Source organism: Oncorhynchus nerka, linkage group LG17 (genome assembly GCF_034236695.1).
Source record: "Oncorhynchus nerka isolate Pitt River linkage group LG17, Oner_Uvic_2.0, whole genome shotgun sequence".
Lineage (NCBI taxonomy): Eukaryota > Metazoa > Chordata > Actinopteri > Salmoniformes > Salmonidae > Oncorhynchus > Oncorhynchus nerka.
The window spans coordinates 33313238-33335239 of record NC_088412.1 but is presented as its reverse complement, the minus strand read 5'-3'; the positions used below and the strand labels follow the sequence as shown (position 1 = coordinate 33335239).

General features: G+C 44.1%; 1 protein-coding gene across 4 annotated transcripts; it reads right to left on the bottom strand.

Annotated features, from left to right (window-relative positions):
* Window positions 1-1322: 1322 nt before the first annotated feature.
* LOC115145107 (SLAIN motif-containing protein 2-like) lies at window positions 1323-21166 on the bottom strand. Of its 4 annotated transcripts, none has more exons than XM_029686373.2 (9): window positions 20401-21166; window positions 16543-16685; window positions 10721-10894; window positions 10399-10584; window positions 9330-9686; window positions 8992-9141; window positions 7687-7821; window positions 4743-4953; window positions 1323-4620 (listed from the first exon to the last, which is right to left on the bottom strand). In XM_029686373.2, the coding sequence occupies exons 1-9, from the start codon at window positions 20886-20888 to the stop codon at window positions 4560-4562; spliced, it is 1905 nt and encodes a 634-aa protein (XP_029542233.2). In that variant the 5' UTR covers window positions 20889-21166; the 3' UTR covers window positions 1323-4559. The 4 variants fall into 4 exon arrangements, with proteins under 4 accessions (XP_029542233.2, XP_064859200.1, XP_029542234.2 ...); XM_065003128.1 differs by having other exon boundaries at window positions 7687-7818; XM_029686374.2 differs by having other exon boundaries at window positions 10399-10581; window positions 20401-21165.
* Between the last annotated feature and the right edge of the window lie 836 nt (window positions 21167-22002).

Here is a 22002-nt window from a genome sequence, read left to right as displayed (position 1 = left end):
TGTGCCTTGTTAAAAGTACATTTGTGGAATTTCTTTCCTTCTTAATGCGTTTGAGGCTATCCGTTGTGTTGTGACAAGGTAGGGGTGGTGTACAGAAGATAGCCTTATTTGGTAAAAGACCAAGTCCATATTATGGCAAGAACAGCCCAAATAAGCAAAGAAACGACAGTCCATCGTTGGTCAGTCAATCTGGAAAATTTCAAGAACTTTGAAAGTTTCTTCAAGTGCAGTCGCAAAAACCAACAAGAGCTATGATGAAACTGGCTCTCATGAGGACCACCACAGGAAAGGAAGACCCAGAGTTACCTCTGCTGCAGAGGATAAGTTCATTAGAGTTTCCAGCCTCAGAAATTGCAGCCCGAATAAATGCTTCAGCGTTCAAGTAACAGACACATCTCAACATCAACTGTTCAGAGGAGACAGGGTGAATCAGGCCTTCATGGTCAAATTGCTGCAAAGAAACCACTACTAAAGGACACCAATAAGTAGAAGAGACTGGCTTGGGCCAAGAAACATGAGCAATGGACATTAGACAGTTGGAAATCTGTCCTTTGGTCTGACGAGTCCAAATGTGAGATTTTTGGTTCCAACCACCGTGTCTTTGTGAGACGCAGAGTAGGTGAACGGATGATCTCTGCATGTGTGGTTCCCACTGTGAAGCATGGAGGTATTGTGATGGTGTCGGGGTGCTTTGCTGGTGACACTGTCAGTGATTCATTTGGAATTCAAGGCACACTTAACCAGCATGGCTATCACAGTATTCTGCAGCGATACGCCATCCATCTGGTTTGCGCTTAGTGGGAATATAATTTGTTTTCAACAGGACAATGACCCAACACACCTCCAGGCTGTGTAAAGGCTATTTGAGGAGAGTGAGAGTGCTGTATCAGATGACCTGGCCTCCACAAATCACCCGACCTCAACCCAATTGAAATGGTTTGGGATGAGTTGGACCGCGGAGTGAAGGAAAAGCAGCCAACAAGTGCTCAGCATATGTTGGCTGTTGGAAAAGCATTCCAGGTGAAGCTGGTTGAGAGAATGCCAAGAGTTTGCAAAGCTGTCATCAAGGCAAAGGGTGGCAACTATTTAACACTTTTTTGGTTACTACATGATTCCATGTGTGTTCTTTCATAAAAAATCCCTTGACTGAGTTTGACTGGTATTGTATACTGTAGTGTATCATGATCTGATTACTCCATATTTCCAGGGGAAATGTCATAGGAAAAAAACAGCCATCTGTCCCGAATAGGCTAGTTGATACAATGTTGCACCTAGCAATAGCTCAAGTCAAGACAGATAGAAAGGGAGGCAGACAGGCAGAGTAGAGAGATTGTGAAATGTTTTCTACTGTTTTAATGTCGGCTTTAGGCCTATATATTTTACTTAATTGATGATGATACGGCGTGCTGCCCATTGGCCTATAGGCTATCTCGGAGTTGCGCTTATTTCTTTAGCCACCAATGGATCACAGTTTACATGATCAATGTGTCCATATAGCAGAGGCTGGTGCTCTCCTTTATTTGAATTTTAATGTTTAGATGATCATTTTACTTCAGATTGATGATCAACCACATGACAATTATTGAGCAACGAAATGTTATTGAAATTAAAAAGTGTTCCACAATAATGCACATATAAAATAATACCTGGCACGCAGATCAGTAGAATTTGTAGGATAAATTGTAAGCTTCCCCAAATGTGAAACTCATGAGCTGCCTGTTCACTATAACACCCATTTAAAAAATAAAATTGATTGCACAAGTGCGTGCACACATGGGAGGTACAGTGGAAAAAAATGTGCCCATCAACTGATTCCTTCTGGCACCGGCCCTGACTGAAATGACAAGTGTTTGAATGAAATTGACCCATTCATGACACAGTAGACAACAGTTTCTCAACTTTTTCAAATTGAAATGTGAGTTTATACAGGGAATCTGAGGTCTGGATTCAATCCGTATCGCAGAACATCCGACATAGGCAGCGTGAATGTAGTCTCTGTGGACGCGGAAACATTTCCTTTAAATTTCAACATGGATCTTACTTATGCAATACGAATTGAATCCAACCCCGAATGTCATGTTGGTGAATATAAAAAGGTGAATTAACAAAAACTATCCCAAAATGGTGTGGCATGTATTTTTTGCAACACTAGCCAAGTTTTCCACTATATCCAAACCTTGACATACAGAGGCACCTCTCTTAAATAGTTTCATTTACAGAATGAGAGTCATTTGTTATAAATATCAAGGCGCATATTATACACAAGCAATTATAAATGCATTGATGATACAATTAAAATAACAAAATTAGCCCAAACTAAATCAAGCAGAAATGCAAAGACACAAATTATATTGGCAAACCAAGACATTATTGGCACATAATGATAAATGAACAAATAAAAGCACATTCAAAATAAAGTGAAACTTTAAATGAATAGGCACTAGTTTGATAATTTCTGGCACACCAATACCATCCCTATGAATCTCGGCACTTCTCTTTGATTCATTTTAAAGCACAAGAGGCAAATGGCCACTAACTTATACAACTTCCATTATTATCTTACTTAAGATGTCATGATAATGTATTCTCTCCATCTTGACATAACATACACTGACACAATATTGTTGCAGGTTTTAAATGAACTACATCAAGCCTTTTCTGCATGCTCAGATCTCAGGGTTACAAGTGCGGAATTCTATATGTTTTAGTGGGAGCATGTCTGACTATACAGTAGATATTGTAACTGCACATTAAACCAATGTGGGAGAGCAGATGGAGCTAACCAACCAATCCAGAAGTAGATTTGGAGTGAGACTGTGATGGCTACCAGTGATTGGCCCAGTTTGACATGACTACTGTCTACCCAGCTCTGGAAAATATGTGATAGTCAGTCCAGGTTAAGCGATAGTTATGGTTAAGATCAGAGATGGGGCTTTGGCCTGTTTCTACCAGTCACCTGTGTGTTCAACATAAAAACACAAATGTCCTGTTATTAAACCATCTAAAAATACTTTGGAGAATAAAGCTTTGCAGTTGAGGTTCAAAATGTTCATTTTTTTTACAAATTATTCAAATCAATAGAAAACGAATGCTGAAAATGTATATTTGGAAAAGGAACTCTTTAAATAATTATTTGAATAAATAATGTCCCAAACAAACATTAATACATTCTAGTTGTTTCACAAGTGGACAAAAACTATGATTTGACAACACAACCATACAGAGGTGAGTTCACTTCGTAAAACATTCACAACATTTCTTTAACATTAAGGGAACTCTTCACCTGCACAGCATCATCATAGAGATCTCTAACCAAGGCATCTGTTAAGAACAGACTGCAAAAACAGAAATGTGTAGAAACATTTCAACCTGAGCGAGGTGAAAAGATAAAAGAGACGAGGGAAGGAGTAAGGGAGATGGAGAAAAGCATTGTGTGATTGACTGATGGCTGAACAGACACCCCGAGGCATGTGACAGTGCCCTCTGGAGGCGCCGTGATGCTGGAGCTCGGCTGGTTTCTTTGGCATCTCTGGGCTTCCGCATGCAAGCCCTGCCTGGCCCCTTCCGCACGCCAGCCCTGCCTGGCCCCTTGGTTAGTGCTATACAGGACCCTTGGGACATCCCTACCCTAAACCTATGTTTATGTTATGCATGATTGAGGCGATACACAAATTTGACAATCACAACCTCCCACATAGCCTTAATATTAACTCCTGCAGAATTAAGCATTTCCTGAAGTAAAATTATACACCAAATGTAGGCAACATTTTGACTCAGGAACAGGAGTGGAGAAATCATTTTGTTCTTTTTCACAGCTCTTTTTCACAGCGTTCGATTTCCTTACACATTTCCTTAGAAAATGTTGCACAGAAAATCGTTCCTGTTTATATTTTTTGTTATTGCATTTTCTCCCTGGTCCCTAAAAGTCTTACATCCGCAAAATAAACAGATGACAGAAAACTACCGATGTCAACTAGATTGAAGCGTTCATTCTACTGATTAATGGATTTACTTGGTCTTCTAGGGCTACATATCATGAAAGAAGGGAAGCTGCATGTATCTAATTATAGACAAGTTAAATAACAAATAACCTACTAAAATGTTAGAAATTATATGCAGTAACATATCTAAATTTGGCACAAAGAAAATCCTGCACCCCCTGTCAAAAAATAGTTTAGCTGGTTTCGAATATGGTATACAGCGCATTTTCTATATTAGCGGGTAAGGGTCGGGTGTGGACCTCAGATTTTCACATTGTCGGGCGGTTCCGGATGGGTTATTAGCAGTTGCGGGCCACTAGTAGGAATGTCCTAAGGAACCGGAATAGCACGGCCCCTGGCCCCTTCAGAACCTCTCCACACAGATAAACACACCATGTTGCTTCAGCTGTTCAGATCATGTTGCTCATGATAGTATGAAGAATGTGACTTGTGTCTTTGATATAGTTTCTTGATTCATGGTAAAAGTAATCTTGGTTGATAAAGTGCCGCATTGTAATGTTTGTATGCCTCTTTGTGCTGATGAGAGAGCAACAGTGCCACCTGCTGGCCATGCCAGCCTCAGTAGCAGCCCTCTCTCCAGTTCTCTCCGCCACTGTAGGTCCGTGGGGCAGGTAAAGACCTGGGCAAGAGAAGAGCCAGAGAAACAGATTAGTTCTGCCAGTACGCAAGAGTAAAAGAAAGTCTGATACACCTGTAACCAACTAAACTTGCTTTGAAGTTCTGTGTAATGTGTGTTACTACCTGCGTACTGGCTGGGCCAGTTTGCTGCGAGGCACAGGGATGCCACCTCCTCCTCCTCCTGCACTGGGCCGGGGCAGGCCGCTGCGTGCTGGGCCCAGGGAGCGTGTGGGGGTGGAGGCTCCAGAGCCAGGGGTAGACGTGGCCTTTACAGGCTGCCTCAGGGCCAGGGGAGACGGGGTGGCTGGGGTTCGCAGCTTACTGGGAGAAGGGACTGGAGGGGCAGGAGAAAGAAGAGGAGACAGGTCAGTACAGTAAAGTACACTGTAGTATGAAGAGATGGCTTATAGATGACACAGTATTATTCCCACAACAGAGGTCTGTGGTCTCAGTGGCCTTCCAGGCAATGAACACCGCAATGATCTGAGGCACATATGATACAAATACAATGTGTATGAGGAAAATGGAGATCCCCTAATATGCATTCAGAATCAATCTTCGAATTATCTAATGTGATGGAATTTTGCATTAAAATCACAATAACCATATAAAAATCAAGAAAAATAAAACGACGAATGAAAACGAGGCCTTGTATAAAGTCTATACAAACTGTACAAACTCCCACGATGCTTGTTCATGTGTAGGATGAGGCACACATGCCCTCTAGTGACAGGAAGGGCACAGATAATACCACAACATTAACACATCACATCATGAGAGCAAAATCACAATATTTAAAAAGTAGGGAGCATGATCAGTGAATACTCACTGAAATCCCCTTCTTCTCCAAAGCAACAGGAAAGATGGACTAAAAGATGAAGACAGGAGAGAGTGGACTTCATTCAGGACAGCAGAAAAAAGTTTAGGATTGTGGATGGAAAAAGAACCTTAGGACTAAAAAGTCTCTTCGAGCCCTAGACTAAAAAGCAGACCACCTAGTTACCAATACAGGTCTATACGTAAACTAATCCATGGACAACTTCAAGTACACTGGACAAAATATAAAACGCAACATGCAACGATTTCAAAGATTTTACAGTTCTTATAAGGAAATCAGTCAATTTAAATAAATGAATTAGGCCCTAATCTATGGATTTCACATGACTGGGAAAACAGATATGCATATGTTGGTCACAGATACCTTAAAAAAATGTAGGGGCGTGGATCAGAAAACCAGTCAGTATCTAGTGTGACCATTTGCCTCATGCAGCGCGTCACATCTCCTTGGTATAGAGTTGATTGTGGCCTGTGGAATGTTGTCCCACGCCTCTTGAATGGCTGCGCGAAGTCGCTGGATATCGGTGGGAACTGGAACATGCTGTTGTACACGCCAATCCAGAGCATCCCAAACATGCTCAAAGGGTGAGATGTCTGGTGAGTATGCAGGCCATGGAAGAACTGGGACATTTTCAGTTTCCAGGAATTATGTACAGATCCATGATAATGGTGTGCATTATCATGCTTAAACATGAGGTGATGGCGGCGGAAGAATGGCACGACAATGGGCCTCAGGATCTCGTCACGGTATCTCTGTGCATTCAAATTTCCATCGATAAAATGCAATTGTGTTCGTTGTCCGTAGCTTATGCCTGCCCATACTATAACCCCACCGCCACCATGGGGCACTCTGTTCACAACGTTGACATCAGCAAACCGCTCGCCCCCACGATGCCATACATGCTGTCTGCCATCTGCCCGGTACATTTGAAACCAGGATTCATTCGTGAAGAGCACACTTCTCCAGCGTGCCAGTGGGCATTGAAGGTGAGCATTTGCCCACTGAAGTTGGTTACGACGCCAAACTATAGTCAGGTCAAGACCCTGTTGAGGACGACGAGCACACAGATGAGCTTCCCTGAGAGAGTTTCTGATAGTTTGCGCAGAAATTATTTGGTTGTGCAAACCCAGTTTCATCAGCTGTTTGGGTGGCTGGTCTCAGACGATCCCGCAGGTGAAGAAGCTGGATGTGGAGGTCCAGGGCTGGCGTGGTTACATGTGGTCTGTGGTTGTGAGGCCAGTTGGACAGACTACAAAATTCTCTAAAACGACGTTAGATGCAGCTTATGGATATTAAATTATATGGCAACAGCTTTGGTGGATATTCCTGCAGTCAGAATGACAATTGTACGCTCCCTCAAAACTTGAGACATCTGTGGCATTGTGTTGTGTGACAAAACTGCACATTTTAGAGTGGCCTTTTATTGTCCCCAGCACAAGGTGCACCTGTGTAATTGTCATGCTGTTTAATCAGCTTCTTGATATGCCAGACCTGTCAGGGGGATTGATTATCTTGGCAAAGGTGAAATGCTCACTAACAGGGATGTAAACAAATATGTGACCAAAATTGGAGAGAAATAAGCTTTTTGTGCGAAATGGAACATTTCTGGGATCTTTTATATCAGCTCATGAAACATGGGACCAACACTTTACATGGTGTGTTTATATTTTTGTTCAGTGTAAATGTGAAGCTTACGCTTGATCTAGTCATCCAACCAATCAGCAACCATCGCCAAAAAGAGGAATGACTGCGATGTGGCTAACCACATCAGCTGTGCCACCAGAAACTGAGATTATTTTAAACATAATCTGAAACAGCCTCGAAGTTTGAGAGCCCCAAGGCATTCCAGAGCCACAGGGTTTCTCAGCAGGTTCGCACCATCACCACTAGGGGGAGACATGAGTTGTCTGTTCTGCTCAGACCAGACCCAACAGGCCCATCCTACAAGAACACCATGGAGACACTCAAAAAAACGTTCAGGACCTGACGAAGTGACCATCCCACAAAACAATTACTTGCCTTGCAAATCTGGAGACAACTGTACCAAATTTCCTGGCACTTTGTATTGGGTCGAGTGCATGCAGGAACGTCACACAGCCAACCAGCCACGGTAAATAGCTTTGCTTTTGGTAAAGAACGTGGTCATGTGTGTATTACTCAGGATGTGTGTGTATAAAGGGGACTCTTTACTCATCACGAAGATGATCCCAGGCACTGGCAGGCTGTTACCTCGGAGGGAAGAAGGACTTTGGAGGTGCTGTTTGGGTTTCGGGGACAGCAAGGATCGAGAGGGAGTTCCTGTTTGGAAGGAGCGAGGGGGGGTAGAGTACCGGGAGTGGAGTGGAGTGGAGGAGTGCTGGGCTACTGGGGAAAAATGGAGATGACAGTTGGGGAGAAACAGAGTCAATCCTTTCTGTTTTGTTACTGTTAGTGGACCAGGGAGAAGAGGACATGAGATAGGGTTGAACCAGGCAGCCAGGAGGAGTTGTGGTAGCCGGTGGGGCCACTGTGAGTCAGCCAAGCCGGGCTTATAGTCGTTCCCAGCCAAAGGTAAAAGAGCAGCCTGAAATGCTATGGTGTGCTGCAGTGCAGCCAGATATTCACAGTCCACAGAGACAGAAAGAGAGAGAGAGAGAGACTGCCAGGGGTAAAGTACTTCCAGAGCTGAGCTGGGCCAACACTAGGCCAAACCACTACCAGTGACTCAGTAGAAAGAGAGGGGTGGGTGAAAGGCAGCGCATGCTCTACTGTCAGATAGAGAGGCAGGGATAGTGGTGTCATACTGCCCACCAGACAGAAAAAGCCCAGCGAAGTACAGGAGACGACTCAGTGTCAAGAGCAAAACCATACAACAGTGACACAGTACAGGATAGTACAGAACATTACGGACATTCACAAAGTGGTCCTATTCAAGCTCAGGCATGCCCGCTTCACTTACACATAGTTCATTATCAGTGTATATAAAAAACTGTTGAACAGATGAACTGATACAGATTACACATGTCATTTGTCCAGCAGCCGTTTCTCCTTCAGGTGTCTGAGTGGGGATTAGTTATATGGATTAAAATACAACACTACCATCACTGATTCACTGTGTTTTTTTGTTGTCTCATTCTAGGATTATAGTAAATGGCCACTCCAGTTCCAATTCAGTTGGTGCATATTTCTAAAGAGCATTCAGTGTTAAATCCTCACAATAACCTACTTTTTTATTTATTTTTTTATCTCTCGATTCTAATTGATTTAAGTAAAAGAGTGCACGGAAGGAGAAATGATTAAAACGATCAAACAGAGAGATCCCCAAAGACCATCAAAGCCAAGACACTAAAAAGCAAGAGGTTTAATAAGGCGGAGCACGAAACACTACTCCTGTCATTACACTGCTGCTGTTGAATATGCTTCAGAAACAATTATCAGTATACAAGACCGAATATGAAAATGAAAGCATTTCTCGGACTGCGATTACCGAGTGAACATGCGATAGGGATATTGTGTGTGTGTGTGTGTGTGTGTGTGTGTGTGCATAGTACTCACTGGCAGACTGAATGACTGCCTGGTGTCTCGGTGAGCTTCCGTTTGGCACTTGCAGGTTGGACTCACAGCTCCTGCTGTTCGTGACGGGCTCTGGGCCCTGCTGGGCCACGTTGGAGCGGGTCAGGTTAGGAAGACTACGCCCCAGCTTCTCTACAAACACCACAGCAGAGGAAAACAACCTAAAACAGGACTGAACAGATACCGTACACAGCGGTCCTCATTTGAATCAGAAAGGATAGACCATATGAATCCATATAGTTTGTCTTTCACATAACAATGAACTAGCCCCAACACAAAACCATTTCCCCTCTCTAGTCTAGTCACTCAATCCCCCTTACCTTCGTTCTTCACCACGTTGGTCTGCAGGTCTTGGGGGGCATGGCCCTGCAGGGAGTGACGTGGCGCCTGCAGCCGGCTGATGATTGGCTGCGGGGAGCCTCGGCTGTGGTTGTACTCCAGGGAGCGTGCTGGGGAGCGGGAGCGGGGGGAGTTCCTGGGGGAGGCACGGGGGGAGTGTCTGGGGGAGTGGGAGAAGCGGTTCGAGGGGAGGTGGAAGGCGGGGTGTACAGCCTCCTCATCGTCCTCTAGACTCTGGGCGTCCAGCTCCTGGTCACTGAAGGTGCTGCGTCTCAGAGAGTGGCAGGACGAACCAGAGCTACGCCTGGAAGCTGTGGCAGCATAGTCCTGCCGAAGACCTGGAAACACACAAACAGAACATATAGCGCTAGTACAGCCTGTACAAAGAAAGTCAGTAGAAACACTCAGCATCTGACAGGTGAGTAAAGGGTTTGTAGTAATATTGTGGAATATGAGAGACGAGAGAAAACCGCACGCTGCTCTTGCTATCACTGTTCTTTATTAAGCTTCACTCATTGGCCGCCAGGCCTTCCGTCAGAGCTTTTGTGAGCGGTCTTTAATTTTGCACAATTATGTAGACATTGCTCCACCCCCATCCATTCCGTGCATCGAATGGGGTTGGAGTCAAGGACAAATAAACACGTGTTACCAAATAGAACAATGTGTGTACATAAAACTTTATTAAACACTTCTGAAAACCCACAAGGAGGACATCGACCTATCAAGTAGGTTTTCATAAATCATTGGGTACAGTGCAGGTAGGCTGAAGCGATTAATGACAAGGCATTAGTTCAGGTTCACATTTACAACATAACATGCATGGGCATTTCATCATTAAGACCTTTTGGGATTACTATCTGGAGGGTAAAAATCCTAAAACATTCTCTTTTACTCAGAGTAATGTTTATAGCTTTCTCTATGCCACAAAATCTAAAAATGGTAGAACTATCGTGTTTTTGGTCGTTAAAATAATCCCTGTCGTTTCTCCTAATTGAACTGGTAATAGTGGACAAACGGACAGAGAGTTGATTGAGAGAAGATGGTACGTACTCTCCTCCTGCATGCGAGCCAGGATCTGTACATCAGTGACGTCGTTGAGTTTGTACGTGGTGGAGGATCCCACAGAATCCTCGTCCATCTCCGAGGTGCTCAGCTCACTGTCTATTGAAGACTGAGGGCTGACCGGTGGGGCGTTCCTCTCTCTCTCTACTGACCCACCACGCTGCTGCTGAGCTGCTGGGACACACACACACACACACACACACACACACACACACACACACACACACACATTTATATTATTCATACTTAATGAACATAAAGGGATAGAGGAGAGAGTTAAAGACCGGCATATAAAGCCTGTGTACAGTACCCTGGTGGAGAGGGGGCATCAGCTGCTGTCTGACGATGGGCACCCTGCTGGGGGTGGAGGAAGGGGAGTTGAAGCCGCTGCTGTAGGGGCTGTTCACTGTGTTTGTGCTGTATGGGCTTCCGTAGTTCACCTGGGGACTATAGGGACTTCCATACATGCTCCTCCGCTTGTTTGCTGTGGAGAATGAAGAGAATTGCTATGAACATGCTGTGCTGATATGGTCCCTTTACCCAGACAGTGGGTGAAGAAATTCAGCTTGGCCCCTAAGACCCTCACAAACTTCTACAGATGCACCATTGAGGGCTCTCCAGAGGGTGGTGCGGTCAGCCGAACGCTGCCTGCCCTCTAGGACATTTACAGCACCCGGTGTCACAAGAAGGCCAAGAAGATCATCAAGGACCTCAGCCAACCGAGCAACGCCCTGTTCACCCTGCTACCATATGGAAGGAGGAGACAGTACAGGTGCATCAAAGCTTGGACCGAAAGAAGCTGTTTGTCAGTCCAGTACCCTGCCCTGAACCTTAGAAACTGCTTCCTTATGTACATGGTCATTGAACACTGGTCACTTTAAAAAAAATGACATACTGTTTTACCCACTTTATATGTCTATACTGTATTCTAGTCATGGCTCATCCTATTTAACTACTACTGTACACACCTTTTCTTGGACTCTGACATAGTTCTGATATTTCTTAATTTCTTTTAACTTTTTGGATTATGTGTGTATTGTTTTGTATTGCTAGGTATTACTGCACTGTTGGAGCTAGAAACATGAGCATTTCGCTGCACCTGCGATAACATCTTCAAATCTGTGTACGCTTCCCAAAAAACTGTGATTTGATAGCCTATAACTACATCACATAAAGGACTGTTGTACAGCCAGCAATCTAAATCGTAATGACCAATGAATCACTGAGATAATATCTTACATGGGAAATCATTGCAGGCATTACAGGTTGCCCCCTTCGAGGGAGTAGTTTAATCACAGTGAGTGCGGTTACATGCACACAATGCGATTAGTGTGAATAGTCAGATTAATATAATAGTTTGATTAAAACATTTACATACTTTGCCAAAATAACGATTTCCCTAATAATCCTGTTTACGTGGACACATCTGAAATCAGGCTACCTGACGGCACTCTGATAACAATGCAGAAAATCGCCACTCAAAATAAACGTTCTATCACAGTGAACATCTTAGATTTGATTCGGAGTTCAGACATGTACAGTTTTGTATGTGAAAACTTCTTCTAAAACGTATATATATATATATTCAGTTGAACCGAACTCACTCCACTCGCCCTAAAGAGGGAGGCTCGCGCGACTGATGCTATCAGATGGGCAGATCAAATACACTGCTGGAACAGCCATTTAAGGTGTTAATGTCCTATAAATTCAAAAGATTGCTCAGAAAACCAGGCCTTTTAATCGCCGTATGCTTACTTGAATTTTGACCGTACGCCGATTAAGATAAGTATGGTGTTTACGTGACTATTGCATAATCTGCTTACTGACATAATCAGATGAATATCGAATTGTTATTGGGAATGCAAGCGTACTCAATGTGAGCCAGCTGACATACACATGCTGCATTATACCAACCACTGACACAAACACTAATGTGCACACAGTCACACACAGTCTCTCGGAGTCTCCTCTCTAGTGTGTTGGAGCTGGTGCACACTCACTTAAATGGTATGGCAGTCGTAGGCGTCTTTATCATGGACTGAAGAAAGAGTTAACAATACGGACCATTCACTCAGTAGTACAGTCAGAGCGGCACAATGCAGCACTGTGATACCCAGCTATCCACAGAGACTCCATACAGCCTTGCCAGTCAGTCAGTTAGTCCCAGGTAGGCAGACTAACCATGGAGCCTGCCTCAGCTCAGCCATTAGACCAGACCTGGCTGCTCTGACAGGGATACGACTCACTGGCCAATGGCCATCAGTGTTGACTGCTATACTGCAGTCCCACAAGGGACAGCTCTGCCTGCAGTGCTGCATACACTCCAATCTCCAGGGCCACTTGTTTGCTCATCACCCCTCCCTCCCTCCCTCCCTCCATGTGTTTACACAGCTGGATGATGACTGGAAAGAAGCCTTTTATTATCAACTCACTCTCCTTTCTTCCCTCCTTTCCTCATCTTCTGATGCTCTGCACTCGGCCCTACCGCATTATTTAGGAAATAACATGTCCACTCAACTCACTCACTTCCTTCAGAGATCAGCCATTGAGGAATACTAGGATCACAACAACATGACACTACCACAGTACCATCTGCATGCTTAAGTCTTAACCAGGGACACAAGCACTCGACCACAGACGTACACACCTCTCGATCACTTTGTCCTCTGTGGATTCCCAGATAGGTCAGACACTGAGATTAGCACGGGCTTATCTAAAAACCAGGACCTCACCAGAGACAGAGGCGTCTGTAGGACAGATTCTGTCCATACTCCCAGTGCTGAGAGAGCGCTCTTTATAGGTCAGATATGTACAACAGTTGTGTTGTGGTATGATGGACACATACAGGATATAGGTTCTCGCACACAGAGACAGCTGAGAGGGATCAAACACAGTGAGTTAAAGGAGGGAGGTTACCTGCCTCGGAGTGGCACCTCCATGTGTCCGCCGTGACGCCGAACACAAGCCCTCGCAACACATCGTGGGGGTCAACCTCTGACCTCTGGAGACTGACATAGAGGAGTGTGTGACCCCTAAAGTGGACATCTATCAGGTGCTCCCAATAGGGAGATTACTGCAGTTGTGGACTTACAACCCACAAGGAAAGGACAGCGTTTCAGAGGGTGCATTCAGTGCTGTTCCCCCATGTATCCTTTGGTGCCAGGCTAGGGGTGAATGATTTAAGGGCTAGGAGGTGGTCAGATGGAGCAGCTTAGCTCTACAGTAAATCAGGAGGAGGAGATTGGAGACAGCCTATAGTCAGTGTGTTGCTGGCTGGGTCTCAGCAGGGATTTGCAGCACAGGGACCAACTAAAATAGCGTCGTCCTAAAATACTGTGTCCTAAAACAAACCATGCTAAAAATATTTTTAAAACACCTAGAAATCTAAAAAATAGATAGGTAAATACATGCAATATAAATGATCATACTTACTCAACATTTAACACTTTCTCCCATCATGCTAAAACCATTCTAACACTATGAAGTTTATTTAACCCTTATTTTACCAGGTAAGTTGACTGAGAACACATTCTCATTTACAGCAATGACCTAGGGAATAGTTACAGGGGAGAGGAAAGGGGATGAATGAGCCAATTGGAAGCTGGGGATGATTAGGTGGACAACCTAGGACACGCCTACTCTTACGATAAGCGCCATGGGATCTTTAGTGACCACAGAGTCAGGTCACCTGTTTAAAGCCCGATCCGATAGACGGGACCCTACATAGGGCAATGTCCCCAATCACTGCCCTGGGGTATTGGGATATTTCTTGGGGTTCAGAAGGAGTGCCTCCAACTGGCTCTCCAACACCACTTCCAGTAGCATCTGGTCTCCCATCCAGGGACCAGATAAGATAATCAGGAGCAAAACCACTATTTCCATTCATTTGTAGCCAAGATACTAGCTGTAATAAAATCTATTTCCCAGCTGATGGTTTGGCTGCAGGACCTTCAGTTTCCCCTGGAATTAGCCTAGACAGCATGGCGTCAGTGACAGACAGGACAAGCAAACCCAGAGATTGCCAGGTCCGATTAAACAGCTCAGATGGACAGAGAAAAGTCAAACAATACCCGTCATTGAACGCTCCTTAAAGTGAAAAAGGGTTCTTGAGATGGACTGGGCCAGCTAGCTAGGAGCATTTCACATGAGGAGAGGGCAACAGAAGCCTTTATTGTGTGGCTCAGGGAGCGAAAGAAAATGAGGGGAGAGATGAACAAGTGAAAGAGCATGACTTAGAGAAGACGGAAATATCCAGTCCATTATATCTTAAGTATGGAAACAGTAGCTACATGTTAGGGTGAGCATGGCTAGATAGCTGGCCTATCAGCTTGGGAATAGGTACTTTCTGCTGTAGAGAAGAACTGTGTGGGTGGAATCTGTGGACGTTTGTCCAAGCACTGTTCAGAAGGCTCCATTCTGAATCTAGCCCAGCATTACAGGACTGGTACTGTCAGGAGAGTACCCGGCCCGGGCCATTCTTTACTTCCTGCTACGCTTTCAGGGTTATAAAGTCATGACAATGCCCATAATACATTTCTGAATTTCTAAACGTTTGATAACACATCACTAATGAAACTAGATAGTGTCTAATACATTTATTTAACTCGACTATGCTGAAAAATAAAAAAAACTATTTGTCCCTGCTTCCAGTTTGTTATGTAACTGGGGCATGGCATCCAAGGGATCTCATTGCTTACATTTCGCAGGGAGTCTTAAAGACACAAGCTTGGTTACCATGGACAAGCTAAAACAAAAGTACACACACACACATTTCAGTATGCAAGCAATCGCCCTGGGCCTTCCTTCCAACATTTTGGGAGTTTCTCATGGACATTGAAGGCTAAGCCCTCTGAAAGGGTCTTCCATAAGCATTGAACATAATCCTATGATGTGGTACAAATGTACTGTCAAGCTGTGTATTACGTTAGTCATGAGCCAGACGCGACGCCCTGCTTTGTGAAATTCCTTCACCCGTGGAAACAGTCCTCACACAACGCCATGGCAACAGATTTTCACACTCCCGAGAGGGTGTGTCACTGAGGAGCCCACATACAGTACAGCCACACAAGACTCTTAGTAGATGCATAGGACACGCCTAGGCCCGCTCTGCTCGTCCTGCGGTCAAAAAGCAATCATTTAGGCCTGTTTGAAGCTGTCTGACAACTGCCTACCTCTCCTCCCCTCAGGTATAGGCAGTTAGAAGCCAGTCAGCAGGTGGGTCCCTTTAACCTTTTGTTACCTGCATATTGTACAAGAGCTTTATAGCCTGCATTGCTGTTTTCTGCTTGTTTACACATACCTAAATAATTTATTGACCTGTTGCTGATAATAAGCAGTGCAAAAAGCAACCAGCTGATTGATCTCTAGAACCTCCCTTTGCCCTTGGAGTGAGGTGGACTGGAGGGGGGGGGGCAGTGATTTGAAGCATTAGATGTCCAAATGAATGGATAACATTATCCTCTCCTTACGAGGATATCAACACCACCCATCACCCAAGTAACACCCATCATCCAAGTAACACCCATCATCCAAGTAACACCCACCGGAGCCTCAGAGCCTGTTGTGGTCTATGAACAGTCGGAGTTGAACTTCAGTGTGATACATAACTCCAAAGGGCACTCGCAGGAAGGGGATGTGAGGGGAACAGGTCAGCTGTTGACTCCATGTCAGGACAGGAACCCCATGGTCCTGCGGGTGCTGTCTGTCTGCCCAGGAGGTCTTTGACTGGGTGTTGCGTAACACCCCCAGTGCCACGTGATCATTCACCGTTACGGAGCACCCGCCGGTTTAGGGATAGCGACCTTCAACAAACTGTTGCTGGATACGATATGAGCGTCACATGAGCATACCTCTGTAAAAATGGAACTGGTCTCACTTTAGCCTTGCTGTCCTGATTGTCTATATTTAGCTGTCATAATACGCAGAGGGATATAGATAGAATCCACAGGCACACTTGCCATGATAATGTAATACATACACTCATACAGCATAGTTCCTACTACAAAACAAAAGCATATTTGTCCTAGATGTGTGCACGCTTGTTTGGAGCAAAGCTGGGAGAAGCGAGGGGAGAAGCGAGAGAAGACAAGAAACAGGAGAGGAGGAGAATGGAGAGGAGCGAGGTGACAGTACCTGACATGGTGAGGTCCAGTCTGTGGATGAGGGAGCGCTTGGCTGACTCCATGTCAGGACTGGGGTTGTCCAGAGCCTGGCGACACCACACGATGGGACTCAAGGCTTTCTGCCAAGGGCTGTTCAGCTTCGCCTCATACAGCCTGGACGAACACAACACACATTAACACACACACACACATCAATGGACATGGCACACAAAAATACACATGTTTAAAAGTAGTGCTTGAAACTTTGTTCCTGTGTTTTGTTTATTGAGGAAAAAAGTTTGCTTGCCGTTGGTCTTCGCTGCAGCTGGAAATGCATTAGCTAACATTTGCTCATTCATGGCCCCTTTGCAAGGTGAACAAATCATGTAAAATCACATTTTATTTGTCACGTTCACCGAATACAACAGGAGGTTGAAGGTCGCTACCTTACAGTGAAATGCTTACTTACAAGCCCTTAACCAACAATGCAGTTAAGAAAAATTTGATTTAAGAAAAAACATTTACGAAATAAACTAAAGTAAAAATGTGTGTGGTGTAGGGGTACAGGTTTGTCGAGGTAATATGTACATGTAGGTAGGGGTAAAGTGACTATGCATAGATAATAAACAGAGAGCAGCAGGAGTGTAAAAAAAAGGCGTGTGGGCCAATGCAAATAGTCTGGGTAGCCATTGGATTTATTTTTATTTTTATACCTTTTATTTAACTAGACAAGTCAGTTAAGAACACATTCTTATTTTCAATTACGTCCTATGAACTGTGGGTTAATTGCCTTGTTCAGGGGCAGAACGACAGATTTTCATCTTGTTAGCTCAGGGGTTCCAATCTTGCAACCGCACAGTTAACTAGTCCAATGCTCAAACCATTGCACTCCACGAGTAGCCTGCCTGTTACGCGAATGCAGTAGAAGCCAAGGTACATTGCTAGCTAGCATTAAACTTATCTTATAAAAAACAATCAATCATAATCACTAGTTATAACTACTAATCCAGTTTAGCAGGCAATATTAACCCGGTGAAATTGTGTCATTTCTCTTGCGTTCATTGCACGCAGAGTCAAGGTATATGCAACAGTTTGGGCTGCCTGGCTCATTGCGAACTAATTTGCCAGAATTTTACGTAATTATGATATAACATTGAAGGTTGTGCAATGTAGCAAGAATATTTAGACTTAGGGATGCCACCCGTTAGATAAAATACCGAACGGTTCCGTATTTCACTGAAATAATAAACGTTTTGTTTTCGAAATGATAGTTTCCGGATTCGATCATATAAATGACCAAAGGCTCGTATTTCTGTGTGTTATTATGTTATAATTAAGTCTGATTTGATAGAGCAGTCTGAATGAGCAGCAACAGGCCCGTAATCATTCATTCAAACAGCACTTTCGTGCGTTTTGCCAGCAGCTCTTCGCAAGCACAGCGCTGTTTATGACTTCAAGCCTATCAGCCTAATGGCCGGTGTAACCAATGTGAAATGGCTAGCTAGTTAGCTGGGTGATAATGATGATGACAACAATCAATAAGGTAAGAGACCTGATGATAATCAGTGGAAATAGATGTAATGAGGGGTGATGTAGGTTTGGTGAGTGTTATAACCTGTCACAGCTGCTAAGGCTGATACTTAAGCCTACTTTATACTGAGAGAGAGAAAGAGAGAAAGTACCAGGAAGAGGAATCTGAGTCAGCTTTGTCTCAGCGACAGAGAAAATCTCCCACATGAGAGTCCTCAACTAAACAACAATAACACTAAGGCCTACTAGTAAAACAGAAACATGTAGGCCTAGATTCAACACATTATGGGCATTCTAAAAGTATGCCACATGGAGAATCTGACTGTAATCCATAACATTTAAAGAATCAAATTCAACCAGCACTTGTAGACCTATCACTCTAGCATTAGATATATTTCTATGGTTTTACATATAGCTTAGCCTAATTATCCTGTAAACATGTGTCTGGCTGGATCCTCCTAACTGTATTTTAGAATGAAAAGCTTAACAGCAGGATGGTGCTGTGCTGTCGTCAAATAGCTGCAGGACCAGACGGCCCTGCAAATTCAGTCTGATGCTAATTCAGGGATTATGGGAATCTATGACCAGGACTGGCAAGCCATCAATCAGTAGTACTATGGGTAATCCTGTGTGTATCACCAGCCAGAGGGCAGAGAGACCACCAGTGGAGTGTGTGGGGATTGGGTTAGAGGGGCAACAAGGAACTGGTACTAATAGGCCACAGTAAACTTCCCAGTCATGCTTCCTCTATCCTCTCTTTCAAATATTGAAGAGTAGTCGAAGATGTTTCTGTATCTAATACATTCACATAGTGTGTGAGTTTGCCTGCCCTGAGTCAGGCTAGGGAAAGGATCATTTCATCTGATTAAATGACCAGGGGCTGCCAAAGCCCATGCAGTATTACTAACCTGACAGTCTGGCCATAATTAGTTACTGTACCTCCTTTCTATAGCTGGTCGCCTCCAACCTGGGCCTTGACCTAAAGCACAAGCCATTAACATTAAATTACCCTCAAGAGGCCTATAATATTCCAATAAAAACCCTATCCTACTAACCGCACCATGGCAGACAAGGGCCTATCTTTCAGAGAATGAGAGGGGGAGAGAAATGACCACTCACCCAGCTTCCTCATTATAGGCTAATGATTCCTACTGCTCTACTAAACAAAACTACAACATCTCATTTATAAACAGGGCTTATTTCACATCAGCTCGACAGTGAGGTCTCGTCACTCTCTACAACTGTTTCAGGGATTTCCTCAGGTTGGGATCAGCAGTGAGATTTGTTCTGCCTCACAAATCCAATTAAACAACTCCAGTTTCAAGGATTAGGCTATACTTCTAAAAGTTCATCTGTGTAAGCGACCTAACCCTATAAACCACAAATGCTCAGTCAGCGCACAGCAAACAATACATGATCCTGAGATTCAGTGTGGCGTGGCTAAAAACTGTGGCTGGGCCTGGCTATTACAACAATTCAAGTACTATAACATTGTCATAATCATATAGGCCTAGTAGGCAATGATTTCCCCTCAACCTCGTTTCATATACTAGACTAGTGCATGGTGTGTATTAGTATTGATAGTCCTCCTAACAAAGAAGGTAACCATGGTTGTGGCTGTTTCCCCATAACCTTTGGTTTGGTAAACAACTTTAAATTTCACTGTGCACACTTCTCCCTTCCCACCTGACAGGCCTTCTGCTGTCACCAAAATAGTGCAAATGGCCACCATACGAACAGTGCTTCCCTTATCCTGAAAGCACAATACTGTAGACCTACTGTTAATTAACTAACAACTAGCTTTTATGGTACACCATTTGACAGAGTAAACAAGACCACAAAAATGCAAACATTATGACTAAGGCCTAATAGTAAAGGGGTATGATTAGTCCAAGCACAGCAGCAACCACAGAACAATGAATGCCAAGTTCTACTGATACAATATTGATCAGGATGTAATGTGACAAGTGCAGGTGGTTTGACAGTCCCCACACGTGATCCAATTTCCATTCGGATTTAATTCCATCCACCACCCCTCACCCACTCAGTAATCAAGAATGAACGGCAGACAATCGGTCTGCGGTGTGTGATGACCTCTGTCTGTGGCAAGCTATTGTATTGAGAACATGGCCGTGCTGTGCATTCCTATAGCGCAATTTCATCGAGGATTATTTCCCTCCCCCCAAGGGTTTGTCATCGTAGATAATGTCTGGAACAGCTGCGCTCGGCTGTGGAGCTGTCACATATGGGCGCATGATAAACACTGGTTGACTCGCTAAATGCATTAGGGCGTACTGTTGTGTTCTCGTTGTTCGAAAAACCCTCAGGCTACTTGAATTACAGATGGTGTATCACTCACCAGCTGTCTTCATCTTCGTTCAGACAATCCATGTCTTCAAGATCGAGGATGTCTACTTCATCCAAGATTGAAGTTTCCCCTTCATCCATAAAACCCAGTGTTTCCCCTGCGTCAGTAAAGTACGAATTGATGCCAGTGAAAGAGGTGGCAGCCGATGCGCCCTCGCCCTCATATGCTCTCCTGAAACTGATGCCATCATATGACAGTCTGGGGCTCAAACAACGGGAGTTTTCCAAAAGCCCTCCATAGGCACCCGTTCCGCCGAACCCCACCCCAGGGAAGCCGACCAGCCCCGCCGCCGAGGCGGCTGACAGGGGTGAGTCATATCCAGCACTAAGGGGTCTATGGTTTCCTGACACTGCTCCAGACGAAGACAATAGAGTAGACCGACTACGGAGCTGCTCGTTTTGCTGTTCGAGTTTCTTTACCAAGTCCTGCAGCTTGCGCACCTCCAAGTCCGCGTTGATGTTTGAGTTAATATCCTCCATAGCTAGCTAACGTTAGCTAGCTAACGTTAGCGCTACCAACCACACAAAAATCCGCGGCTGTATCAGTGTGGTTTTTCGTTTATCCTTTCTCAGCTGGAGGTCAAGATATGTGAGTCACTCTAAGCAATATCACGTTTATACTGAAGAGACTTTGGTGTTCAAATAAGTTATTGGGCTTATCGTCATCTTCTCCAAATATTCGTACACACGGGTAGGGTCGAAAACATTTCCACTATCACTGTCGCCAACTGTGAAAGACATACAGGCAAGGCTAGGAACGTCACCACGTGAAACATAGGTAACGAGCACGTAACCAAGCGCGCGTTTACAGTATCGATTATACCCCACAGTACTTACTGTCTGCAATGCATAGAATATTATCATGTGAGCTCATATACAGTACAATGAAAAGTATGGTGGTTTGTCAATAAAAACAATCACACGAGCTAACTGTTGCTCATATGTTACTTGTCACGGACCTAGAATGTACTTGTTTGTTTCACCTAGCCCCAATTTAGTTAGACATGGTCTTGCCTAAATCATACTATGATACCAGCTTTTTGGTGGTACAGTCTGACATAAAGCACTGAAAAAACGTGGAAACGTTTTACACTAAGAGAAAGCTAATATCACAGTCTGATGTATTAGGCAAGACAGAATATTGAATACAATTTCATTTGAACAATCTTTTTCTGTGAGGTTGGTCCTCTTTCGGGTCGAAATTTGAAAACAAATATCCACAGGAAATGATTATGTATCTGACTTTTCAGAGCGCCGGTCGGTATATACACTCGCCTATTGTCTACATTTTGTGCAAGTGTTTATGTCGAGTGCGTCAGAAGATTGAAAATACAAACCGCTAGATCCATATACAGACCAGCGTTCCCGAAAGTCGGATTAATAACACTTACCCGTGGGGATTTAGTGTCATATCTGTAGCCGAAAAAGGACAAAATCCGCAAACAACGGGGTAGATAGAGTAAGTTCAAATGGAGTTTATTCAACATTGTTTACCATACATGTTAGACGAGTGGGGAAGGAAATCCTACAATCAGAATTCGAAAGGGGAAAGGTGTGGTCAAGTCTAGTGCTCCCCAAAATACATTATTTTGAC